The 12,524-nt window shown below is 43.9% G+C and overlaps 1 protein-coding gene across 5 annotated transcripts in view; it reads right to left on the reverse strand.

The window, feature by feature from the left end:
* Nucleotides 1–12,524, reverse strand: part of RBFOX1 (RNA binding fox-1 homolog 1) — a 331,573-nt gene that overhangs the window by 70,765 nt on the left and 248,284 nt on the right. For 4 of the 5 annotated variants that reach the window (XM_040635353.1, XM_040635351.1, XM_040635355.1 and 1 more), the window contains one exon: nucleotides 9,964–10,044. The exons of the other annotated variant lie outside the window; for it this stretch is intronic. In XM_040635353.1, coding sequence (XP_040491287.1) covers nucleotides 9,964–10,044 — 81 coding nt within the window. The remainder of the gene's footprint in view (nucleotides 1–9,963; nucleotides 10,045–12,524) is intronic. 5 annotated transcript variants of the gene reach the window in all.

Here is a 12,524-nt window from a genome sequence, read left to right on the forward strand (position 1 = left end):
CTAGGACCCTGATCTCAGAATTCCAGCCTCCAGAACGGAGAGAAAATAAGTTTCTGTTGTCTAAGCACCACCCCCCATCTATGGTATTTTTTATGGCAGCCCTAGAAAAATAATAGAACGCTAAGGAATACTTGCTCTTGGCAGGGATTTTGTGACCTAAAGTGGTGTCTAAAGCTGTAACAAGAGAAAAGACGGATATGCTTGCCTGTGTCTTTAAAAATGTAGCTGGAATGTAAGCAAGAGCAAAGGCCCCAAATAGGAAATATGTTTGCGGTATCTATGCTCTTCACAGGTTATTCCCCCTAATGAATAGTTCTCTCTCAATGTGAATTAAAAATAAAATAAGAAACAGAGCAGAGGATCATAGGGGAAGGAATGGAAAACTGAATGGGAAGTCATCAGAGAGAGAAAAACTGTGAGAGACTCTTAACTACAGGAAACAAACTGAGGGTTGCTGGAGGGGAGGTGGGTGGTGGGATGGGGTAACTGGGTGACGGGCATGAAGGATATCAGGATGGAACCACCAATCCCATGTTTGGGAGGCTAGATGTGGGATTTGAGGCGCTGGGACGTCAGGGTGTATGTAAAGATACTTGCTGCAGGCTTTAGGAAAAGAAGTAGTTTGAATGAGTGTGGACAGAGAAAGGCTGAAGGACCATGGGACAGCGTGAAAATACCCAAACGGCTGAACGGGAGGGAGCCAAAATCTGCTATTAAGTGAAACAAAATATGATTAAAATGTGTAATGTGTGCATAATACATATGGGTAACACTCCCCTCTGTATAAAATCAAACTACCAACACCCCCATTTCATGTGTGTATGTCCTTCTTTGGATTATTATGGAGAGAATGTGGAAAGATGCTTTGCAGGCAGTCAATATGGGTTACATTAAAGGTGTACGTTTTTAGATAATATGGGGACATTATTACCACATCATTCCACACACACATATGTGTGTGTATTTGCATACTTCTCTAATTATGGGGAGCACATGTTATATTTGTAATTTAAAGTCTATTCATAAAATTGTAACGAAAGCAGAATTAGATGGGTAACATCGACCGGCTTTTGGAAACATCTACTTCACATGGAAATAAGGATCAGTGAGAGCTCGCTTTGCTAATCCAAATTAGAAAGTGACTTTGCCATTCATCGGAACCATGGATTTACCTCTTGATATTTCAACTAATAAAAAATGGAGGTAATGTTTTCATTTGGAAGAAAGGTGACATGTTCTTTCCATTCCTAGTTTTGCCTGGAGTCATTGCGGATAGTAAGCACGCACTGTACGCAAACAGCACTGATAATAAAGCAGGTGCCTTTCCCCCAGACAGGAGAAGCCTACAGATCACTGGCCCCAGGAGCGGGAAGGCAGTGAGCTAGCCCGCCAGCCCTGCCCCAGCTTTTACCAAACCCCTCTGTTAAGGGGTCAGATGTGGGCTCTTCTAAGTAAACACAATGCTATTAAATGAATTCAAATTATTTTAAAACTAATAAAGTAGTTCATGTAATAACTTTAATTAGTTTAGCTGATGAAATGTTAATGTTCTTAAGACAAAAATATTAATATTAAATGTTTTCCATTTGGTACAAGGTGATCTTGCCTAATTCTCTGGAGTTTTGCTTCAACTTCATTTGTCTGCTAAAATGTTGGCCCACTTTACACTCTGGATGCTAGTGGTTCATTGGGATACATGAGAGGATGCGTGATGTCCCGTGACACAAGCTGAATTGGGGTTGCACACTGGGATAAAGGTCAGGATGAGGGGGGAAAACTGGGGTCAGTCGGGGAGAGATGAGAGAACCTGTGGGATTAGGTTGTACTGACACGGAGCTGTGAGTAGAAATCTTTCTCTTTCTGCTTTCATGTCCTGGGTCATATTATCAGGATGATTCACTTAAGTGGGGGAAAACCCATTATGTAAAAATGCATCTTAAAAAACAGATAAGCTCAAGTAGGAATTATTTTCATTACAGAGGAATTCAGCAGGGTTCCCTGAAAACCCATCTCCCCTACCGCATTTAAGGGTGTTATTTACAGATGATTAGCTCTTTGGCTAGGCAGAGGGGCAATTTAAGTCTAAAACCTCCAAGGCCAGTTAAAGATCCATGGGAGGAAAAAAGCCAACACAAACTCAGGAGTAATCATGGAAGTCAGTAAACACATAAGATCCGATTTACGAAAGTGTAATGTATACACACCTTCCTACAGGAGTACAACTATTAGATAACCATGAGAAATATAGACATTTTCAAGTTAAAAAGCTGGTGCATCCTACAAGATTGCTGAGAAGTAAGGGATCCTCAGCTTTTGGGGAGAAGGCTGGATTCTTAGCAAAAAGAGGCCACACCGTTCAAAGGTGTGGTGGCTCAAAAGACAAGAGAGGTGGCTCTCAGGCATGTGGATGTCACACTCAGAGAGGAGATGAACCTGGGTGGCCGTGTGTGTGCCCCCACTGTGTGTGTGTGTGTGTCTGTGTGCGCACACCCATGTGTGTGACAGAGACAGAGAGAGCACAGGCAAGCAAAAATGACCGTCTATGTGCTGGCGGGATTGTTTCTAGAACATATGACTCTGCACTGGAACATATACCTTAATCTGGAGGAGAAAACCTAAGTGATGTTTCAAAGAAGCCAGCTAACCCTGTGACCCAGCGATTGCACTACTAGGTGTTTACCCCAAAGGTACAGATGTAGTGAAAAGAAGGGGCACCTGCATCCCAACGTTCATAGCAGCAATGTCCACAATAGCTAAACTGTAGAAGGGGCCAGGATGTCCTTCAACAGATGAATGGATAAAGAAGATGTGGTTCATATATACAATGGAATATTACTCAGCTACCAGAGAGGATAAATACCCAGCATTTGCAACGACATGGACGGAAACGGAGGGGATTATGGTGAGTGAAATAAGTCAAGCAGAGAAAGACAATTCTCATACGGCCTCACTCATGCATGGAACATAAGGAATAGCACGGAGGACCATAGGGGAAGGGAGGGAAAACTGAACGGGAAAAAATCAGAGAGGGAGAAAAACCAAGAGAGACTCTGGATTTTGGGAAACAAAATCCCTGAGGGTTTCGGGGGGCGTGGGGGATGGGGTAACCAGGTGATGGGGATTAAGGAGGGCAGCTGTTGTGATGAGCACTGGGTGTTATACACAACTAATGAATCACCGAACACTACCTCAAAAACTAATGATGTACTATATGTTGGCTAACTGAACATAATAATAAAAAAAAAAATACATAAAAACCATCCATACATTTCTGCTGGAAAATGCTTTTTTTTGCCTGTTGACAAATAAAACTGGTACCTCTGTGTCAAGGTACTTGCTGGGGACTGAAAAGTGTCCTCCCCCCACAATTACATGTTGACACCCTAACTCCCAACGTGATGATGTTTAGGGATGAGGCCTTTGGGAGGTAATTAAGCTGAGCTAAGTCATGAGGTGGGGCCTCATAAGAACAGACACCCAAGCGCTTGCTTTCTCTGCCCTGTAAGGACATGGTGAGAAGGTGACCATCTATGAGCCAGGAAGAGAGCCCTCATCAGAACCCACCATGCTAGGACCCTGATCTCAGAATTCCAGCCTCCAGAACGGAGAGAAAATAAGTTTCTGTTGTCTAAGCACCACCCCCCATCTATGGTATTTTTTATGGCAGCCCTAGAAAAATAATAGAACGCTAAGGAATACTTGCTCTTGGCAGGGATTTTGTGACCTAAAGTGGTGTCTAAAGCTGTAACAAGAGAAAAGACGGATATGCTTGCCTGTGTCTTTAAAAATGTAGCTGGAATGTAAGCAAGAGCAAAGGCCCCAAATAGGAAATATGTTTGCGGTATCTATGCTCTTCACAGGTTATTCCCCCTAATGAATAGTTCTCTCTCAATGTGAATTAAAAATAAAATAAGAAACAGAGCAGAGGATCATAGGGGAAGGAATGGAAAACTGAATGGGAAGTCATCAGAGAGAGAAAAACTGTGAGAGACTCTTAACTACAGGAAACAAACTGAGGGTTGCTGGAGGGGAGGTGGGTGGTGGGATGGGGTAACTGGGTGACGGGCATGAAGGATATCAGGATGGAACCACCAATCCCATGTTTGGGAGGCTAGATGTGGGATTTGAGGCGCTGGGACGTCAGGGTGTATGTAAAGATACTTGCTGCAGGCTTTAGGAAAAGAAGTAGTTTGAATGAGTGTGGACAGAGAAAGGCTGAAGGACCATGGGACAGCGTGAAAATACCCAAACGGCTGAACGGGAGGGAGCCAAAATCTGCTATTAAGTGAAACAAAATATGATTAAAATGTGTAATGTGTGCATAATACATATGGGTAACACTCCCCTCTGTATAAAATCAAACTACCAACACCCCCATTTCATGTGTGTATGTCCTTCTTTGGATTATTATGGAGAGAATGTGGAAAGATGCTTTGCAGGCAGTCAATATGGGTTACATTAAAGGTGTACGTTTTTAGATAATATGGGGACATTATTACCACATCATTCCACACACACATATGTGTGTGTATTTGCATACTTCTCTAATTATGGGGAGCACATGTTATATTTGTAATTTAAAGTCTATTCATAAAATTGTAACGAAAGCAGAATTAGATGGGTAACATCGACCGGCTTTTGGAAACATCTACTTCACATGGAAATAAGGATCAGTGAGAGCTCGCTTTGCTAATCCAAATTAGAAAGTGACTTTGCCATTCATCGGAACCATGGATTTACCTCTTGATATTTCAACTAATAAAAAATGGAGGTAATGTTTTCATTTGGAAGAAAGGTGACATGTTCTTTCCATTCCTAGTTTTGCCTGGAGTCATTGCGGATAGTAAGCACGCACTGTACGCAAACAGCACTGATAATAAAGCAGGTGCCTTTCCCCCAGACAGGAGAAGCCTACAGATCACTGGCCCCAGGAGCGGGAAGGCAGTGAGCTAGCCCGCCAGCCCTGCCCCAGCTTTTACCAAACCCCTCTGTTAAGGGGTCAGATGTGGGCTCTTCTAAGTAAACACAATGCTATTAAATGAATTCAAATTATTTTAAAACTAATAAAGTAGTTCATGTAATAACTTTAATTAGTTTAGCTGATGAAATGTTAATGTTCTTAAGACAAAAATATTAATATTAAATGTTTTCCATTTGGTACAAGGTGATCTTGCCTAATTCTCTGGAGTTTTGCTTCAACTTCATTTGTCTGCTAAAATGTTGGCCCACTTTACACTCTGGATGCTAGTGGTTCATTGGGATACATGAGAGGATGCGTGATGTCCCGTGACACAAGCTGAATTGGGGTTGCACACTGGGATAAAGGTCAGGATGAGGGGGGAAAACTGGGGTCAGTCGGGGAGAGATGAGAGAACCTGTGGGATTAGGTTGTACTGACACGGAGCTGTGAGTAGAAATCTTTCTCTTTCTGCTTTCATGTCCTGGGTCATATTATCAGGATGATTCACTTAAGTGGGGGAAAACCCATTATGTAAAAATGCATCTTAAAAAACAGATAAGCTCAAGTAGGAATTATTTTCATTACAGAGGAATTCAGCAGGGTTCCCTGAAAACCCATCTCCCCTACCGCATTTAAGGGTGTTATTTACAGATGATTAGCTCTTTGGCTAGGCAGAGGGGCAATTTAAGTCTAAAACCTCCAAGGCCAGTTAAAGATCCATGGGAGGAAAAAAGCCAACACAAACTCAGGAGTAATCATGGAAGTCAGTAAACACATAAGATCCGATTTACGAAAGTGTAATGTATACACACCTTCCTACAGGAGTACAACTATTAGATAACCATGAGAAATATAGACATTTTCAAGTTAAAAAGCTGGTGCATCCTACAAGATTGCTGAGAAGTAAGGGTTCCTCAGCTTTTGGGGAGAAGGCTGGATTCTTAGCAAAAAGAGGCCACACCGTTCAAAGGTGTGGTGGCTCAAAAGACAAGAGAGGTGGCTCTCAGGCATGTGGATGTCACACTCAGAGAGGAGATGAACCTGGGTGGCCGTGTGTGTGCCCCCACTGTGTGTGTGTGTGTGTCTGTGTGCGCACACCCATGTGTGTGACAGAGACAGAGAGAGCACAGGCAAGCAAAAATGACCGTCTATGTGCTGGCGGGATTGTTTCTAGAACATATGACTCTGCACTGGAACATATACCTTAATCTGGAGGAGAAAACCTAAGTGATGTTTCAAAGAAGCCAGCTAACCCTGTGACCCAGCGATTGCACTACTAGGTGTTTACCCCAAAGGTACAGATGTAGTGAAAAGAAGGGGCACCTGCATCCCAACGTTCATAGCAGCAATGTCCACAATAGCTAAACTGTAGAAGGGGCCAGGATGTCCTTCAACAGATGAATGGATAAAGAAGATGTGGTTCATATATACAATGGAATATTACTCAGCTACCAGAGAGGATAAATACCCAGCATTTGCAACGACATGGACGGAAACGGAGGGGATTATGGTAAGTGAAATAAGTCAAGCAGAGAAAGACAATTCTCATACGGCCTCACTCATGCATGGAACATAAGGAATAGCACGGAGGACCATAGGGGAAGGGAGGGAAAACTGAACGGGAAAAAATCAGAGAGGGAGAAAAACCAAGAGAGACTCTGGATTTTGGGAAACAAAATCCCTGAGGGTTTCGGGGGGCGTGGGGGATGGGGTAACCAGGTGATGGGGATTAAGGAGGGCAGCTGTTGTGATGAGCACTGGGTGTTATACACAACTAATGAATCACCGAACACTACCTCAAAAACTAATGATGTACTATATGTTGGCTAACTGAACATAATAATAAAAAAAAAATACATAAAAATAAAACCAAAAAAACCGCAGAAAAAACAAAAACGAAAAAAACAAAGAAGCCAGATAATGGCAATCAGTCCAGTCCCCAAAAGTATTGTTCGCTTGGAACACTAAAGCAGAAAGCCTCAGCAATGCGTCTCAGGGAGGAACAGGTCGTCTTTACACGCAGTATCGTTGCCTAGAGATGGAAGTATCTACAGTCCCTTTGACGACCCAGGTGGGGAAGGAGAAACCTCCGCGTTCGCTTCCTTACGAAACACTCCCTGAGCTTGTCAGTCTGGATGCCATTCCTTGACAGATCGACAAGTGAAGATGCTTGTTTTTTTTGGGTTTATTTTTGGGTGGAAAAAATATTTATTTTTCTTTTTTTTTTTAAATAATAACATTTTTTTATTATATTATGTTAGTCATCATACAGTACATCCCTAGTTTTGATGTAAAGATCCTTGTTTTAAGAAACTAGGTTTTTGTTTTGTTTTGTTATGGGGTAGGACAATTAATTATTTATTAATTGTTGTTTCCTTTAACACTGATATATACAAGGACATTTCTTTAATATTTCTGAAAAATTTCTACCAACAATGGGGGGTTGATTAAAATGTACTATTGTGAAATGATAGAATATTATGAGGCCCTTAACATATTTTCATAAAGTGCACATGACATGATAATCAGTGAAAATAATAGGATGAAAAATGTGTAGGTAATATGATTGATTATGCAATTTAAAAATGAAGGGTGTTGGACATCATTATACAGTTTCCATAATTATTATAAATTTTTACTTTTAAACTCAGAGAAAAATGTATAAACAGTGAAGTGATATTGTCATTTTGGATTTTCAATCATAAAATGAACACTTTATATCTGCGATCAACACACTTTTTCTGTAAAGAGCTGGAATGACAATATTTTAGGCTTCGTGGGCCACTTCTGTCTCTGCCACATGTTGTGTTTTTTTTTTTTTTTTTTGCTCTGTTTCCACAATCCTTCAAAAAATCTAAAACCCATTCTTAGCTCACGAGCTTTTCGAAAACAGGCTGTGAGCTGGATTTGGTCCCTGGGCTGTAGTTTGCTGACCCCTTCTTCAGATGACATCGTCTCCTCTGTATGCCTCCCCTATTTTAATATGAAGAATTTGCGATAGATTTCCATGTTTGATATTGATGATACACATTTTCCCCCAAAGCTGCCTTCGAATGACTATCCCGATTCAAACCAGCCCTTATTTGGAATTAATCTGAACAGAGAACTGAAACAGAAATGAATATTTCATATGATCATTGAGAGCCATGCTTTCCAATATGGTAGCCACTAGCCCCCTGTGGCTAATTAGAGTAACATTAATTAACATTGAATTAAATAAAAAAGTCAGTGCCTCTGTCCCATGAGCCCACGTACTGGACAGCGCAGATATGGAACATATCATCTTAGACAGTTCTATAGGACAACGATGTTACAGAATAAAACAAAATAACACTCCGGAACTCAACTGTGGTTAAGTTTTGGACCGCCAACGTTCCTTTAGAAAATAACGTTTATGGAGAAGGGAGGGGAGAGAGACAAGGGAATGACGATGATATTTAGGGTCAAATGGAGCCAGAAAAGCAGTCAAAAGTTGAATAATTCCCCAGGTTAAAAAACCAAATCTACCACATTGTGGCTGTGTGATCCTGGGTGATCATTCTGCCTCAGTACCCCTCCATTCCTCTGCTGTAAAGCAAACATTATAATACCTACCTGGTGTGGATTTGGAGGACGAAACAGGGTCGAGCAGGTGAAAATATGTACTAACATCCTAATCCTAGCTCTACAAGATACACGCACACACATTTTTGCTGCCCAAAGGGGGCAACGTCCATACATTTAGAAAGAACCACTTCTTGCCTGTAAGGTTAGATTTTGGCTTCCCAGAGACACAGGAAGATACTCTGCGTTTACTTCATGTCCAACCTGCTGTGGAAGGTGCTATGCTGGTTGGGAAGAACACCTGGCTGCCCCATAACCTGGCACCTTCAGAAACCCTGGGGATTCTCACAGTCATGTCTTTGGTTTCTGGTGACTGTTTCTAACCTGTGCTCCCCAGCAAAGAGTTTATTTTTTCTGAGCCTTTGGAAATTGAGATGCTTGATCTTGGCACCTGGAGAGGATTCCCCCATCTCTCGTCGTCCTAATCATCATGCACTCGTTACTGCTGCTCTCCATCACCCCCTTCTCTAGCTGGTCTCCAGCAGACCACCTTCTCCTGTCCCCACACTCACTGCTGAGCACTGATCCCAGTGAGGACCAATTTCTTAGTTATGGGGATTTCACAGGGTGAAAATCTTACAGCCTATGAAATAGATGTGAAGGACTCAGCTGTGGCTGGGGGTCTTAGGAGGGGCAAACCAGCTGGGGGTACCATGATGGAATCCACGAGAACTGTAATTGTTCAACCTGTTCTGGGAACTGGGGTGGGGGTGGGGCATTTTTCGACCCTGGAGCATCCGTCCCAGGCAGAGAAATCCTTGGTTTTTCCATGTCAACACTGTGACCTATCTTCCATATTTGTTTTTGGTCTTCTCCCCCAGCACCTGATGGCTATATTCCTATCTATCAAAGTGCCTTTTCTTGTTGTTCCCCCCACCCGGTTAAATGGGGGAGAACCACATTCTCTCTCCTCCTCCTGCTCATTGGAATCACATAGCAAAGGGCAGAACAGCCTTGCAAACAAGTCGTTATTTTCCACCCTGAGAAAATGGTGCCACTTGGGTGGCCCGCATATTTTACGTCAATTATTTTCACGTTAATTTGCAAAGCTGTCACAGAAGGCAGGCAGTGAGCTTGAGCTCCACCCCCCCCCATGCGTCTTCCCCCCAACCCAGACCAATGCCCCATGTCCCATCCATTGGACCCGATTTGCCGGGTCTTAACAAAGGATGACTGGGACATCTGGAAGTGAGCATTCAGATGTAATGAGCAAAGGGGTTCAATGCTAAGGTGACGGGGAACACAGAGACATGCTTATGAGAACCAACCTGATCTTGTGGAGAGCCACAGGGAGGGTGGAGCAGAGAGGGAGGGGAGGAGGAGAACTTACATGGCAGGGAAGGTGACTGGACTCAGATTTATGTCACAAAACAAAGAGAGAGCCACAACAGCGGGCTTACTTGCGGAAGTATATACAAGTGAACTGGGGGCACTGTACATGGAAGATCCCTCCTGGTTTGCCTGGCACAACAGCACCGTGCCTACGAAAGAGAGAGAGATAGATGGTATCTGGTTTGGGAACAGGCACACTACACCTGAGAGATCACGGCAACGCAAACAAGAAAGGCAGAGAAATGAAAACATAGCCACATCCCCGTGCACGTGATGGGGACACCCGTGGCAGCCCCCTGGCTTAGCCGCGGGGAGTTGGGAACCCACCCTCCAGCCCTCCAAGCACGGGTTACCCTTGTCACCTGGGGTTTCTCTAGTGGGGTCTGGCTGCTCCAGGACCCAGTTTTGGATCAGTGATGGTGGCAGCATGGCACACGCCAAAGGGGGCTTGAGAAATATCAGAGAGAACTAGATGACAGGGCTGGCTCAGAGGCCACGTAGCTGTGTGATCTTGGTAAGTCACTGTACCTCTCTGTGCCTTGGGATTCTCATCTGGAAAATGGGGTGAATATACCTACCTCCAGGAAGGGTTGTGAATCGTATGGCTAGAGATGTGCCCGGGGCAGGGGCTGGCAAGTAATCATCGCTCAGTAAAGGGGAAGCACGTGAACTGCTATGTTTGGAAGAAACTTTTCCTCCCCCTACTTTAGACTGTCTGAATCAGTTCTTCAGGGGAAGAACAGAAGTACGGCAGGGCAGAAATGAACGCAACTTTCACCTTCCACGTGACCCACCCTGGACCCACGCTGGGCTTGGGGCGAGACAATCTTTGGCTTCTGCGTATCTCATTTCTTCCCGAAAGCTCCTGAGAGACTGCCTCACCGAGCCCGCACTGCAGACCTGACTGTCCTCTGCCTGATTTAAAGCAAAGGGCACCAGGCTTATCCTCGCACAGTGGAATTTTACAGCGGAGAGGAACGGTGGAATCCTGACATATCTCCTCAATCTGTGATGTGTTTGGAACCACCGCCCACTCCAAGGACGAGCAGGGTCAGGAATCCTCAGGGTATCAATTCTCTTTCCTGCTGCTACAAAGCTCACACTCAGACTTTGAAAAGAATGAGAGAGACTTCTGAGGAGTTGTCAGCCCATTACTGATGATGGAAATGTGTTCCTGTGGTTTCTGTTCACTTGCCTACATGCGATTTTGGGTTTTGGATCTTCCTGCTGTCACCACAACGGAAAAGCTTCCCCCATGAGAAGAAGCCTGTCTCACCATGAGCTCACCCACGTCGTTGGAGCCCTGCCCTAGTGCTGGCTAAGGGGTTCTACAGTCCTTTAGTATCTTGCCCAAGGTCAACAGAAGTGTAGTTACAACTTGCAGAGTGAGTGGGGGTCTGCCAAACAGAGAGGGATTGCCATGTGAACCGTCAAAAGATAGCCATCTTTCCTGAACTAAAAAACCGAATGCAGTTCCAGAGGTGGTCTCGGTGACCTCTTCCCCCCCAACTTCAGGTACGGAGCTGGAACAGATGGAACCTATGAGGAAGACTGAGAAGCTTTCTGCAAATTCCACCTCTACCCTCCGTTCCCTGTGTTTCCCTGGATTTTGTACATTATTTCCAGGTAAAGCAAAGATGGATTAAAATCCCTAAGTCCCTCTGTCACCAACTCAGCCACCTCCATCCATTCTTTGACAAGGAGAAGCAGCCCCATGGACAGAAGTTCCCTCTAAAGCAATGTCCCCTGGTCCTTCTGACATTTACCCTGGTATCCTACGCTCACAGCTGGAGAAGAGCCCCCACGGAAGCCTGGGTAGAAGAGTGAAATTGACTGACCTCCTCTTGGCGCTAAATGTATTCGGAGTTGGGCCTGAGTCATGACCAGCCTTTGCTAAACTGATGGTTCTTTCTTCTATTTTATTTAAAAAGTTTATCCCAACATATAAGATGGGAGGTGACATGGTCTAATTTCTTCTCGGTAGGTATTTTCAGTTTTGGCAAGAAACTGGCACAGTACCGTAATTAACAGCAAACAAACTGAACACCAGATCGTGGGGCTGTGGGGTCTAGAATCAACCAACAGGAGTGGCATGCCCCCCCCCCCCCGCGGACACACCCTGAGCCCCACCCTGCTTTATCAGTGAGGACTTGGTCTGACTTTGCACAGGCCATTCATCCCTATGTTCTCGCTCGCTGCCAAAACCTTAGATAGAAACGGACATTTCTGTAGGATACACAGAGAGCTGCCCAATCAGCATCTTCTAGGGTGGGACTTGTGAGAAAACTCGATGGGTCTCTCACGTCTACCCCTGCTTAGAAAACACTTTTAAAATGAAATCTGAAGTTTCTTGGGGGTGCCTTGGTTTCAAAAGAAAAACAGCATAGTTGTAGCAAAAATATATCCAGAAGGACATTTCAGTATTGTGCAGTTAAAACCTTAGGGTCAATTTTCAACACTCTCAATGCAATTTAGAGAATCCCATGGGGACACAGCACAGATTCCCTCTAGGAAGCTAAATCCTGGCAGGGCATAATGAAGCTCTCCTCTTGGTAGTGAAAAAAAAATTCTTTATGCAATAATTTTGACCTTTGTAAAACAAAATCTATGCTGTCACAAGACTTGCTTT

Source organism: Ursus maritimus, unplaced genomic scaffold (genome assembly GCF_017311325.1).
Source record: "Ursus maritimus isolate PB19 unplaced genomic scaffold, ASM1731132v1 scaffold_2, whole genome shotgun sequence".
Classification (NCBI taxonomy): Eukaryota; Metazoa; Chordata; class Mammalia; order Carnivora; family Ursidae; genus Ursus; species Ursus maritimus.